General features: G+C 40.5%; 1 protein-coding gene across 3 annotated transcripts in view; it reads left to right on the plus strand.

The window, feature by feature from the left end:
• The first annotated feature begins 2,114 nt into the window (after nt 1–2,114).
• The window catches only part of LRRTM4 (leucine rich repeat transmembrane neuronal 4), a 977,813-nt gene continuing 964,771 nt past the window's right edge, over nt 2,115–15,156 (plus strand). The window contains exons 1-3 of one of the 3 annotated variants that reach the window (XM_040345920.1): nt 2,119–2,389; nt 2,533–2,790; nt 4,710–6,256. In XM_040345920.1, coding sequence (XP_040201854.1) covers nt 2,787–2,790; nt 4,710–6,256 — 1,551 coding nt within the window. In that variant the 5' untranslated portion in view covers nt 2,119–2,389; nt 2,533–2,786. Of the gene's footprint in view, nt 2,791–4,709; nt 6,257–15,156 lie in introns of all 3 variants that reach the window. The other 2 variants (XM_040345921.1, XM_040345919.1) reach the window with 2 other exon arrangements.

The following is a 15,156-nucleotide window of genomic DNA, read 5'->3' on the forward strand; positions in this document are numbered from 1 at the left end:
TTTTAAAAAAAAAAATGAAAAGGTGAACTAAGACCTTTCCCACCCCTCCAGCCCACTTACAAGCCCACTGCACCTACCTCCATGGGTGTTACAGTAGCACCATCCACACAGCCTGGTGCAGTGGTACTGGGGTTCGAAACCTGTGTTGTTCTTCCTCTTCTTTACCTAAGAATGCTGGGATTGATCAGAGTGATTCTTATTAGTCAGTACCAGCACATGACCACACTGACCAATCAAAGCTGCTCTAATCAGTCCCAGTGTTGCTTGGGAAAGAATAGAAAGAACAGCGCAATACCAAACCCCAGAACAAATACATCTGGCTGCGTGGATAATGAAATTGTATCACCCACAGAGGTAAGTGCAGTGGGGACCGGGCAGTGATGAGGGTATATTGTCTTAAACTTCATACACACGATCGGACTTCCATCTGACTTTTCTGTGGATTTTGGTCCGAAGGGCGTTGGCGGTGAACTTGTTCTGCATACACACAGTAAAACTTTTTCAGCCAACATTCACCAAATCACATGTTTTTTCAGCTCTTTACCACTTTGGGCAAATTCTGCTATTGTTGTCTGATCTTTAGCATTGGTTCCGAGCATGCGTTTTTGTACTTTGGACTTTAGTCCGATAGACTTGTGTACACACGATTGGATTATCCTCCATTGGACATTTGTTGCCGGAAATTTTGAGTACATGCACAGCGAACATTTGTCCGTTCAAAAAATGAAAACAATTGACCGATGGAACATACACACGGTCGGAATGTCCGATAAAACACGTCCGTCGGATCATTGTTGTCAAAAAGTCTGATCGTGTGTATGAACCTTTGGTTTACCTTTTAATTTTTTTTATGAAGTGAACTAAACTTATAATGGGTCTGTTGGTACTAAAAAAATTAAATTATCCAGTAAGGGTTTTCTTATGCCGCGTACACACGACCGTTTTTCTCGTAGTTTTTCACGTCGTCGTTTTTCACATCATGAAAAACGGTTGTGTGTAGGCTTTAACGACAGGAAAAAACGTACATGCTCAGAAGCAAGTTATGAGACGGGAGCGCTCGTTCTGGTAAAACTAGCATTTGTAATGGAGCGCATTTGTCACGCTGTAACAGACTGAAAAGCATGAAGACTAAAAAGCACGAATCGTCTCTCACCAAACTTTTACTAACACAAAATCAGCAAAAGCAGCCCAAAGGTTGGCGACCTCCGAATAGAACTTCCCCTTTTTAGTGCCGTCGTACGTGTTGTACGTCACTGCGCGTTGCTTGAGCATTTTTTTTATGATTGTGTGTCTTCAAGGCAGGCTTGACAAGAATCACGTGGAGAAAAACTTTGTTTTTTTCCATGACATTAAAAACGGTCGTGTGTACGCGGCATACGTGTTGAAAATATGGTAAAACTAACGTGTTAGCCACCTTTGACTTATATTACAAAAGGAAGCTAAAGGAGACCTTGCTGGTTCTGTTGAGTGCTTGTAGAAGTCAATGTTTAGAGTGGAAGATAACATGAAATTTTCCCCTTCTCGGAGGATCTAGTACATTTATCTCCAGGGTGCTCTATTTATCACAGTCAAGGAAGCAACCTGCAACCCTGACTCCATGCAGCAGTCCCGAAGAACTAGGTTAGCATTGCTCTGTTGGGACTAAAGAAGCTCTAACAACATGGGAGACAAATACGACTGACCTCAGCCAGCATCATGCAAAGGACGGGAGGGCTAACTTAGGATGCTTACAGTACCAAAAGAATGCAGGCTATCTGAAAACGCAGCATGCGCAAAACATACATTTCTGAGACCGATAATGTTATCTTTAGAGAGACATTACGACTCTGTGTAGCTTTACGCCACACTACCCTCTTTCGTCTTTGGATTTATCACCCATGAATTATTTATCCAGATTTTAACAAGATAAACCATGTCTGGAGCACCTCCTTAGCAACAAGGCCATGTTTGAGATGGGTCAGAGATCCTAGAACCTCTGACGTATAATCCATTCATCAAATGCACAAATGGCTCTCAGAGGCGATGGAGTTAATTGTGTTTTGTGAAAGAGTGAGAGAGCCTGCATTGCATTGCAATGACAGGCTGACTTGTATGTGGCTTTTCCCTGCCTCCTCTCCTTTCTCCAGCAGGGGACACTCTGTAGCTGATGCTCAGGCTTCTGAGCATCAGCAGTCTCTGGGAAAGAAGAAAAAAAAAATTCTCCTGAATCCCAGCTGCTTTCCAACACACAGCTACATAGCAGTGTAAACCTCAACAGCTATATAGAAAAAGCAGGACGCCACTTGTTCTGAACTTGGGGCTCCAGGCATCCTTCTTTTTTTTGGCCTTTATGGTACCCAACAGCACCATGGAAGAGATGGGACTGCTAAAGGATGTCTAAAGATGGAAGGTATTGATGGGCAAGGCTTGTTAGGTATTGCGAAGATTTTACAGAGAAGTTGTATACCTTCCCTTGCTGGCTGTATCGCTCATTTCACATTGCCTATGAATACCAGGAATTCCTCACTGCTCTGCTTTGCTTTTCTTTTATAGGAGACTTCTTTCTTCTATTCTTTATTGGAAACCCTATGAAGACAACAAGGAGATAAACTTTGCAATAAAAAAAAAATACATATATCCTATATCCATACAGCAAAGGGAGGGGGGAGGCTAAGTCTGACAACAGGATGGTTTGACACAGAGACCTGTATGGACCATGAACGAATAGCTGCCTCCTAATTAACAGGCGGAATAAGAAACATTTTTCTAGAGACGATCTCTAAGGAAAGGACGCAGGGTGACGGAGGATGGGTGAGTGAAGTTTTTTCTGCTTTGCTGCTCACAAAGACTGTTCATGTATGTCAATCCAATCCTTGCCTTTAATTGCTTTATTTAATCTTATCATGCCTGCAAAAAAAAGCACACACACACACACACAAGAGGATGTTAGCCCTTTGATGCGAAATGTAAAATGGAAATACCTGTATATTGGAAATCTCATTTATACAGATGCTCTGCTTGTTCTTTCCTTAATTGTCTGTATGTAGATCTACTTGCAGATATCATTTGATACAATGCAGACATCTGTAAAACATTGTAGGCAAAGGTTGCAGAGTTTTGCACCTGTAGGTAGCAGCAGGTAGCAGGTAGGCAATTTTAGCCATTTAGTATATTATATATTCAGAAGCATAGTTATGCTGAGACACTCATGCAATATTATTGCCTCTGTTGCATCAAATTCAGTCTTTTTCATTTCGGTTTGTTGCCCAAACTTGATGCCCTATAAAGGGCTCGGTGCGGAAGTTGCACATTGTTCTGTGCCTGTGTGTTGCATGGCTCCCCATCCATGCACCGTCTTAGAGACAGAGCCAGTGTCTTGCCTATAGTGTGCCAGAGTTGGAAAGGGTATATGTACTATGCAGGCTTCCTCCACAGTGCCAGAGGATTCATCCACAGCTCCTGAATCTGATGCATTCATTGCACAGTCATAGAGAAGCCTCTTTACTAGCAGACAACACGTAGATGCCAGCTGGGTTTTTACCATTTTAACCATTTCCCTCCTTGCACTGACCCGTCTAGACTATAGAAATGTCCTGCTGTCAACAAAGCTAACTAGAGGTAATGGAGCTAAAAGAGACGGGACTGCATCCCCCCCCCCAAAAAAAAAATCTCTAATCTCTCTTAGTCTGCAACACTGCTAATATCTATCATGCCCTCTGAAATCCTTTTACTGATCCCTTTGCAAGCAAATATTTGGGTTCCCTCTCCAAATTTTCTGGTTGGCTTTCAAATATCACTGGTACAAGTAGCAAGGTCAGATACCTTCCTTGCTCTCCCTTTGAAATCCAGCAGACAGAAAAAAGCAGACTGAAAATAAGGGGTTAAAATATGTTCTTATACATCAATTTCGAATGTATGCCTATTCACGAAGGAGAAAGGGTTAAAAGACATTGATGCGTCCGTTGTATCTCCCCCCCATATATATTGCTCGTTAGGAGCAACAATATGCAAACACTGCATCACTTTAATTAAATTCCAGCCACTAGGAGTTGCATTCAAGAAAAAAAAAGGACATTTCATTCAGTGTTAACCCTTACTTTTCCCGTGGTCCTTTTCTTTTAGCCATTAGTCCCAGGGCTCATTTCAACTTCATTAAAACTAACATGTATTGGCTAATCATATAATTCTTATCAATAAATCTTATCATTGGACTAGTAGATTACATAGACATGTACATACAGAGGACATGTCTATGGTTTTGATGACACTGCTTGATAAGCAAGTGCACATATGTATTTAGTGCATACTACTGCCCCAGAATAATATATATATATGTATATAATATATATATGTTTGAATAAGGCTGTCTTCATAAATGACTTTCTGTGTAGATGTTGTACCCTATGTGTTGAATCCCAATCCAGGGGTGTGGTGATCTATTTGGGAATCAGGATGGTGCAGTCTGGCACTAGGAATGAAGACCCCTGTTTAATGGGGCTGTCTGTACAGCTTTGGATTTTCCTTCAAGGAAGATAGCGTTTCCAACATAACGGTCAAGAGGCTTAGGGAAAGCCAGGATTATTTTATTTGATAAGATTTAATTTAAAACAATTAATCATTGCACTGCTTAAGGGATTTTAGTGAGGGTGAAATAGAATTCATTCTGTCAATGTCTCTCTTAAGGTTTGTAGATCTCAATGCATGTTTTTTTTTTTCTCGCCATGCTGCAGGGTTCCAACTGATTAATCAGCTGAAAGGCATGAGTTTAACGCTGCTCCTGTTACCCGTACTCACCGTGGTGATTGTTGTGGGAGCACAGAAAACTTGTCCAAAGAACTGCCGGTGTGATGGGAAAATTGTCTATTGCGAGTCCCATGCCTTTAAAGACATTCCTCAGAATATTTCAGGTGGCTCCCAGGGATTGTCTCTACGTTACAACAGCATCCAAAAGTTGAAGTCTAACCAGTTCTCCGGCCTTAACCAACTAGTCTGGCTTTACCTTGACCACAATTACATTAATTCGGTGGATGAGGATGCCTTCCAGGGTATCAGGCGGCTAAAGGAGCTCATTCTGAGCTCTAACAAAATTACTAACCTAGCCAATACCACTTTTCACCCTGTCCCCAACCTGAGGAATTTGGATTTATCCTACAACAAAATGCAGGTGCTTCAATCTGAGCAGTTCAAAGGTCTTCGGAAGCTTTTAAGCCTGCACCTACGGTCCAACTCACTAAAAACAGTGCCAGTTCGGGTTTTTCAGGACTGTCGAAATATGGAATTTTTGGATGTGGGATATAACCGGCTCAGGAGCTTGTCTCGTAATGCCTTTGCTGGTCTCCTGAAGCTAAAGGAGCTCCACCTGGAACACAATCAGTTTTCAAAGGTGAACTTTGCCCACTTTCCTCGCCTCTTCAACTTACATTCTCTTTATTTGCAGTGGAATAGGATTAGATCTATCAGTCAAGGATTAAGTTGGACTTGGAGTGCACTGCACAACCTTGACCTGTCAGGGAATGACATACAGAGCATTGAACCTGGGACCTTCCAATGCCTCCCTAATTTGCAGAAGCTTAACCTGGATTCAAATAAACTCACCAATGTCACCCAGGAAACCATAAATGCTTGGATATCTCTGACCTCTATAACTCTTTCTGGAAACATGTGGGAATGCAGTAAAACTATTTGCCCTCTGGTGTTCTGGCTCAAGAACTTTAAGGGAAACAAAGAGACCACCATGATATGTGCTGGACCTAAACACATCCAAGGGGAGAAGGTTATTGATGCTGTGGAAACCTACAATATCTGCAATGAGACCCCTGTGTTGGTGACTGAAAGAGCTTATCAGACAACCAAAGCACCCCCAAAGCCCCAGTTTGTTCCCAAGCCTACTGTCTACAAGTTGGAGAGTGTTCCGCCAACTTTATACACTCCTAGCCCTTCCTCAGGTCTGCAGACACCCATGGCTGAACAAGAATACGAACATGTTTCTTTCCATAAAATCATAGCTGGAAGTGTGGCCCTTTTCCTATCTGTGGCCATGATTTTACTCGTCATTTATGTATCGTGGAAACGATATCCAGCCAGCATGAAGCAACTGCAACAAAGCTCAATGATGAAGAGGAGAAGGAAAAAGGCCAGAGAGTCAGAAAGACAGATAAGCTCCCCATTACAGGAGTACTATGTGGACTACAAACCTTCCAACACAGAACCCATGGATGTATTGGTAAATGGATCAGGACCCTGTACATATACAATCTCTGGCTCCCGGGAATGTGAGGTATGAAAGCTCGAAAAAAAAAAAAAAAAAAAAACTTGAAATTCTAAACATTTTGCTGCTGTTAAGAGTCGAGGTAGGAGTCTGTGACTTGAGTCTTTCTCAATCTCTAAGATGAATTATCAGGCTAGATACAAAACTTTTGAGTATTTTTTTAATACATTTCATTGTTATCACTGTTGTATTTTTTTTTTAATCCACTTTGGTGTAAGGTTGGTTTAATTGAATACAGCAGGAGAAAAAGGTTGTTTTTTTAATTTATTTTTTTCCCTGGGAGCTGGGACGTGAAGGAAGTTCATTCAAGAATGAAATTTGAATAAGCCTATTTTTCCATGGCAGGAGAGTGTGTTTGCCAAGTGGGGCAGTTAGAGATGAAACCCTAGAGATCATTTGATGAAAAGGGCATTCTGTGCCTGTTGTGTGATTTGTTTGCCATTATCGCTAAGTCTTTTTTATGGACTAATGAAAGGATTTGTCATATAATAAAACAGGATAAATCAAACAAACAGCAGTACAACACATACAATTTTGGGTCTGGAAATCAAGAGGAGCTAAGCCAAAGATAACCACTCAGTTTTTTGTTTCCTTGTTTCACGGACAACAGAAAATGATAAAGACCATTTTTTCCTTTTAATAACATTTTGATACATTATATATGATTTGCCTTATGGAAAGATAAGACTGCCTTACTTCTGAACGATTGACAGTCGACCAGTCCATTTTGTAACTCATTCCTATGCGGACCAATAAAACCAAAACTATATTGAACTCAAACAAATGAAAAGGCATTTACAGCTTCTTAACAAATTAAGAGAAATCTTTTTCCTGTCGATGCAGAGACAAGCAAAATCCACGGACACTGGACTGGCCGCTGAGGTTACACAAAAATCCTTTCAGTATTCCACTCCTGATTGCTCAGGGAAGCTGAGCTGTTTTAACCCATTCTTTACTGAATGGGTTAAAGGCAGCTAAGCACATGTTGTGTCTTTCTTTTTCTTTTTTATGTTTGTTAATTTCATGCTGGTAATTTTGGGCTTACTTGGTTATATAAATGAATGGTTCATTTTTTTAAATATGTATTTTAATAATGATAATAATTATAAAGCAAAAAGATGGTATTTCTTGTACACTTTAACTGGACATTTTGAATGAGCAGCTGGCACTGTTGAATGTCTATGAAATGGGCAAGAGATGACAGGGCAAATCTGTACAGCGTGATGCTGGGCAGTAAGCTGGCACGCTGTTGGTATTCTGAGCTTTTCCTTTAGCACTCTATGCAGGAGTTTGCTGAACGCCCCCTGTTGGTTGAAAGACAACTGGGTGGATAATATCCCACACCTTGCCAGCTGATCAGCCCTGACAATGTTGCCCTTCTCTTGTGTTATCTGCTTGGCTGCTGTTTCCGAAATTGGCAACGCTGAATAAACCCGTCTGATGTACAATATGTCAAATTACACACGCTGAACTTAACTTGTGTGATAGAAGTCATCTCTTTTCTGTTTACAGAAAAAAAAAAAGACATGATCAAACATTTTTTGCGTTTTGTTTTCCTTTGAAAACTTGGGTTCGGGGTATTTGGATTGGGATACGATCGACTGGGATACGATCCTAGGTTATGAGCACAGATGAATAATGCTGATCTAGCTTGACATTTGTAGAAGACAAAATTAAGATTCTCTATGAGACTTACACAGAGGAACGACTATGGTACATGTCATTTGTTAATGCTCAATTGTGAGGGCCAGCGATATGAAAATGTATATACAGTGTCTACACAGAGAACTATTTATTTTTATACTATCCATATTTACATCAGTTCCTGGAACTGGCAGTCTTGAATACTTTGCCTGAGCATACTGTGTTTGAAACTGTATGTGATGTGAATTGAACCCTTTCTAATCAGTTAAAAGGTCTTTGTTTCTCTTTGTCGATTGACTTTCTTGGTGGATGATCTCTAGACTAAGACCCCAAACTCCTAAATACACATGTAAACATCCCTCTAGTAGGTCTTTGGACCTACTAAGTTGTATCACATGAGTACATACCTTGAAGGGGTCACACTGTATACTGTAACTACTATTCTGTCATCCATTCTTATAATAATCAGCTCTCAAAAATACATTGTTCTAACAGAATTAAGAATTTGGCAGTTCTAGTGAACCATGCCTGAAGCTCCAGAATATTTTGGTCTCAGATCGATCCTACTGGACATTCTAACAATCAATTTTTTTATTTTTTTCAATACTGTCATTCTCCTGCTAAACTGCAGCATGCACGGCATCATTGATGGTTTACCTAGCACAGATACGAGTTCTATCATATTGGGGAACTGGGAAGCTATCTATACATTTTTAGGCTTATTCATAAAATAGTGCAAGGAGGTAAGCACCAATTCCAAAATGCAGGCCTCACAACAACACATCAGAATCCAGTTTCATTAAACAGAATTCTGATTGGTTGCTTTCAGTTACTGCGGTTTGCATTTTATATCAAAATAAGAAATGTGTGTTGGACAAAGACTACTACCCATACTAAAATATAGAATAGGTGGGGAAATTTACAATGATTGATTCTGCCTCTGAAAGTGATTGTTTTACAACCAGTTTCATTTTGGCATTATCTGATTGTGTAGCTTGGGATTGGAACATCCAGATTGTACAACACTTGGCCATGGGGGCATAAGGCAACATCTTCTAATTTTAACTCCATCCACTAAGAAGTAAAGGAATGATTTACTAAAGGCAAATATACTGTGCACTGCAAGTATAATTGCTCTAGATCAGTGGTCGCTAAACTGCGGCCCTGGGGCCAGATGTAGCCCTTTGCTTGCCTTGAGGTATTTTTTCTACCACTGACACCAACAATGGGGCATAATTCCTGCCACTGACAAATGGGGCATAATTCCTGCCACTAACACCTACAATGGGGCATAATTCCTGCCACTGACACCAACAATGGGGCACAATTCCTGCCACTGACACCTACAATGGGGCGCTATTCCTTTCACTGACACCAATTATGGGGCATAATTCCTTCCATTGGCAACAACATAGCGACACTATTCCTCCCACTGACACCAACTATTTCTCCACCTAGTACTAAAGATCTGGCATTGCTTACTTCCACTGGCAACAATCTAGCTAGCACCCCTAAAATCTGAAGGTCCCTTTCTTTTGAATGTTTGAAAACCCCTGATTTAGATCTTAGTAAAGGAGGGGACGCTCTGCTAATTTCTATTATCCAATCATGTGCAAGCAAAAATGCTGTTTTTTTTTCCATGCATGTGATTTGGTATTCTTTGCAAAGTGAAGCTTTACCTCATTTACTAAGCTCTGGAGCAACTGCACTTGCAGTGCACAGTATATGTTCCTTTAGTAAATCAACTCCGATGAGTCAGGTCTAGGTACCCAATAAGTAGGCCAGCCATACTAACAGTAACCATTACATAAACAAACATCAATGGCTATGGTGAAACTATAGGGACTTTTTCTAGATATTGTCTTTTTATTTCACTGTTCTTTGCTGATATTTTTCAATACTGTAGAGAAACAAAGCAAATGCTAAAAATAGGAACCTGTAGAAAAAAAAAGAAAATCTGTTAATCTTGGTCTTTTTTCCATCTAAAATGACGGATTAAAACTGGAGATAAAGGTTTGATATAATATTGACAAATATTTGGGGGGGAAAAATGAAAGATGATGTACTCACAACAAGAGATCTGGCAGGGTATTTCTGTCTTGTTGAAATCCCATATAAAAAAAAACAGGAAAAGCATTTTTTAAATAGGCAAATACTGTTGGATTTCCCAAAAAAGCAGTCAAATACTTTTTAATAGTTTTAACCCTAATAAATGGTCTGTGTGGCTGTAGTGGAGACATTTTTCTGGAAGCTGTTTACCTGTATGTAAACAAGGCACCACTGAGAAGTGGGAAGGCACCACGACCAGTCATTTATTGGGAAACTCAGAAAAGCGTTTGATGATAAAGAACCCTTTTCAAGTACTGGTTAGAACATTACCTATGTATAGCAGGACTTTAGGTCTGTTCTAGTGGGCTGTTGGACAATTATTTTTTACTAATGCTGTAAGGCTTGGCTGGTCCCCAGTGATCTCACAGCTGGAAGCTTTAGACATGACTGTTCAGCTTAATGTTACTGGATCTAGGCATGTGTATCTTAAACCTTCAAATACCGGTATGTGAATTCTACAATTCAGTTTTTCATTAACCTACAAAATTGCAGCTCTGATACTAAGACATATGGTGGTGTGCAATATGTCAGCCATTGGGACTGTGGGTCAGCAGTTAGATCAAATTCCTTGATGTGATGTAGGGAAGTGACCTGTTTCAGATTTAGCTCTATGGCAGTGAGGTTTTGGATTACCAGCATTGTTTTACAGCATCCATATCACAGACCCCCAGAACTGAAATAAAGGTGTCCCCACTATCACAATGCCAATTATGTAGGCCATTTGAGTACTTGCAATAAAGTCCAACTTGAGAACGGTTTTACGTTAATAAACAAGTCACTTTTTTATACATGCACTACATGCACTAACCATCCATACCATAATCACAACACATCCCCATACAGTGGTACCCTGGATTACAAGCATAATTTGTTCCAGAAGAATGCTTGTAATCCAAGGCACTTGTATATCAAAGTGAGTTTGCCCATAGGAGTCAATGGAAACTCAGATAATTTGTTCCACAGTGACTGCTATTGTATGCAGTACAGTATCACTTGTGGCCAGAGGTGGGGGGCACCGGAGGCACTCAGATGCACTCAGAGACACTCGGGAATGGAGTGTTTCCGACTGTCTCCGAGCATTTCCGAGTGTCACTGGCGCCCCCGCACCTCTGGCCAAATGCGGTACCGCATACCCCATTGGCATGAATACCGCTTGTCTTGCGAGACAACAAACGTAAACTGAGTCAGGATTTAAAAAATATAATAGCTTGTATTGCGAAAACACTCGTAAGCCGTGTTACTTGCAACCTGTATTGGTGCTTTTTTTATTTTAAGAAAGAGCCCCTTTGTCTCTCATCTTCTATTTTATACAAGGACAATAACATATAGGATCTATAGCAACCATTCATAGATAAGGATCCACATTGCATTGTACACACGCCCGTACTTTCCGAGAAAAAAAGTCAGACAGGCTTTTTTTCTCGAAAAGTCCGGCCGTGTGTAGCCTCCATCTGACTTTTTTTGTTGGAAATCCGACGGATCTTAGATAGAGAACCTCTTTCCGTCGGACTTCCGACGGACTCACAGCGGACTTTTGCATGGTCAAAAGAACGACCGTGTGTACGAGGCATTAGTCTTGATACTTTAAACCTCCGAAGGCTGGTGTCTCTGGTTGCAATGCATTACAATGCATACTGCTCTTTTGGGTTAAATAATAATCACAGCCAATCTAAAGTGTGAAAGCTTAGATAATTTACCAGAGTATTGTGTTTTTCCACACGTTCAGCATTTGTGGCACAGGCCAAATGTGCATAGTTGTCATACAAGATAAATAAATTAATTTCTCTAACCAAGACATCAAAAGAATGTGTTTCTGTTGTAGTTGGTGGGCCCTCAACAAGAACCCATAGGCCAAAAGAGGTGCACATTGGGGAATTCTTGAAAATGAATGGCAATGTGCAGCAAAATGCAAATGCGGGGAGCTGTACAGTGTGCAAACATGCAGGTGGACACCCGCAAATGCATTCACTAATGTCTATGCAGTAGTGTCAATGCATTTCCTTCCTCAATTGCTTAACCCCAAAGCCAAATTTGTCATAGTGCAGCGTGTATAGGGATGGTTATAAGATGAGCATATGTAATATGATAAGGCATTTGCATGACTATACAGGGAGCACAGATGCCATGTATTGAGATCCTGTGATTTCAACTATGTCCACAGTATGCCATACTTCCCTACGTCAGTCTAATATCATCATCAGATTTAAATATAGGACTATAGCCATTCAATATTTCACATTGATTCATTGACTTGGTGCCGTGCACTACTGAACTACCACAATAGTTGGAAATACACCGGATCCATCTGTGCATTGTGATGTACTGACATTTTTACTTTCTTATGTACAATTTATTGTGCAAAGCAGTATTATTTAAAATTAAATGCACATAAACTTTTTTTTTTCAAGGTCTACCCTTGCAGTTTTCACAATCCATCTTCTCTGTTTGAATTTAGAGTGAAGTTGTCAACCCAGAAATATGGAAGCTGCCATCTTTGTGCTGTTTTTTCTTTCTTGATGGTGCTTGTTCTGAAGCCTCGTACACACGGGCCAGAATCCCGTCAGGAAAAACAACGTTTTTTTTCCTGACGAGATTCTTGGCAAAAATCTCTTGCCGCCCGAGTTTACAGACGCTCCTTTTAAAAGAACCGCGGTTCTTTTGGAAGGCAAGAACGCGGTGACGTCATCGCTTCCGACGAGCATGCACTCGTCACATTCAATGCCGTTGCCGCCATCTTGCTGCACCCTACCTATGCCTATGAAGCTACCGTGCATGCGTCAAAGTTATTTCGAGCATGCGCGGGTTTCCACGCTGGCAGGTAAGCATACACACACGCAGGAAAACACTGCCGAAAATCACGACGAGAAAATAGAGAGCAGGTTCTCTATTTTTCTCGTCGAGATTTTAGGCAGTTTTCTTGACGAGAAACCTACAAAGGCCTTGTACACACGCTTGGTATATATATATATATATATATATATATATATATATATATATATAGATGCTTGTTCTAGGATAACTGTGAAGTAATGAAGCGAGTATCAAGATGACAGACTCAAGCCTCGTACATACGCTCGGTATATATATATATATATATATATATATATATATATATATATATATATGTATATATATATATACAGATGCTTGTTCTAGGATAACTGTCAAGTAGTGAAGCAAGCGTGTGTACGAGGCTTGAGTCTTTCATCTTGATACTCGCTTCACTACTTGACAGTTGTCCTAGAACAAGCATCTGTACATAGTAGGCCAAACACCTCATGTGAACCTATTTGTTCCAAGATCAATGACTCAATTAGAGAAGAAAGGATAAGGATGACAGGCATAGAACTTGTGCCTTTAAAATTAAGTTAGCAGGGATATCCACCATATTTCTACCCTGGAAGGTTCCTTTTAGGCCCCTTACACATGGAGTCATCTAGAAGCTATGCATCTCGCTCAGCATTTTATTGCACCCAGGAAGGTCAGGTGCCATATCCAACTCCACTGCAGACAGCCTGTCAAAGTCTATAGCAGGCTATGGCTTTTAGGGGGCTGAACACTGTATCAAGAGGTGCTGACATTTAGAGGCCTGTACATTTAGGAATGAAGGTCTTAAACACAGATCTTTTGTATTATTATGTATTCCGGGTCTTCTTCCTTGAATGCAAAGGGCTCTAAATGCTAGTACGACGGGGAACAGGGTTCAGCCCTGTCCAGCCATAGCTGGCCTGCCTGGTTACTGCACATGTCCCTCTCAGGACCACTAAATTCCGTAAGGGACAAGCTTCCCCTGGACAGACTCGTGCAAGGGGCACAAGGGACATATGGGGGTTTATTTACTAACGGCAAATCCACTTTGCACTACAAGAGCACTGAAAGTGCACTTGGAAGTGCAGTCGCTGTAGATCCGAGGGGGACATGCAAGGAAAATAAAAAACAGCATTTTAGCTTGCACGTGATTGGATAATAAAATCAGCAGAAATTCCCCTCATTTCAGATCTACCCCTCAGATTTACAGCGACTGTACTTCCAAGTGCACTTTCAGTGCAATTTCAAGTGCACTTGTAGTTTGCACTTGTAGTGCAAAGTGGATTTGCCTTTCGCACACCTCCCAACTTTTTGAGATGGGAATGAGGGACACCTATCAGCAAAAGTATGCAGGCATAGGACACACCCCTTGCCACGCCCCCTTAAAGGAGAATTGTACAAAAAACAAGATTGGTTAAACCCACAAGTGCTTTTTTTTTATTACCACTATAATTCCTTTATATTGGCTTTTGGAAATTCGCAATTTAGAAATTGATGAAAGTGTTAGCTCTGGGAAACACTTTTTGATAGATAAAAAATGCATTTTATATACAACTATATAGATCAGACCAAAATGAGGGACAAATGAGGAGGAATGAGGGACAGAGGGACATTATTCCAAATCAGGGACAGTCCCTTCGAAATCAGGGACAGTCGGGAGCTATGCTTTCGTAAATAACCCCCCATGATGGTGTCAAATGGAAAAACGATTGCAAATATATAGCCAGAGGCAGCCATCGAATGCAAGTTTCCTACAGAGATTCAAGTTCTCCATATAGATTTCCTATTAGATAACAGCAATTTAGTTAGTCAGACAAACACAACATTTTTTACTGAATACTATTTCCAGGAACCAGTCTGTTTCAATTTACTATGTTGTGTTAGAAAATGACAGCTATTATCTTATCGGTTTCTACTGGAAACACAGACACTTTTATATGCGTCCATTTACAGGTCAGCACTACAAAACATAATGTCAGTGGCAAAGCAACTGTTTTGCAGCAACAGTTTTCATTTGCATGACAATTCTCCAAATCACTAAAAAAATGCTTACAATTAGGTAGTTTAGTCATTTTTCAGCTGCGCTCATTTTACATAATGACACTTACAGGTGCAGTATACAAATAGCATTGCCAATATACAGCCATCGTGTGTGCCGGCCTCAAATGAGGCGCATCTGAAGTATTGCTATGTAATCTAGAGAATAGTTGATGCATTCAATGTCAAAAAATAAAAAATGCAGCTCTAAACACAGCTTGTGACACGAACGCATGATAAATGGTTTAACCTAACATGAACTTATGTAGATGACAAGTGATATTGTGTTATGGAAAGAGCAGGACTGGGTG

This window comes from Rana temporaria, chromosome 3 (genome assembly GCF_905171775.1).
Source record: "Rana temporaria chromosome 3, aRanTem1.1, whole genome shotgun sequence".
Classification (NCBI taxonomy): domain Eukaryota; kingdom Metazoa; phylum Chordata; class Amphibia; order Anura; family Ranidae; genus Rana; species Rana temporaria.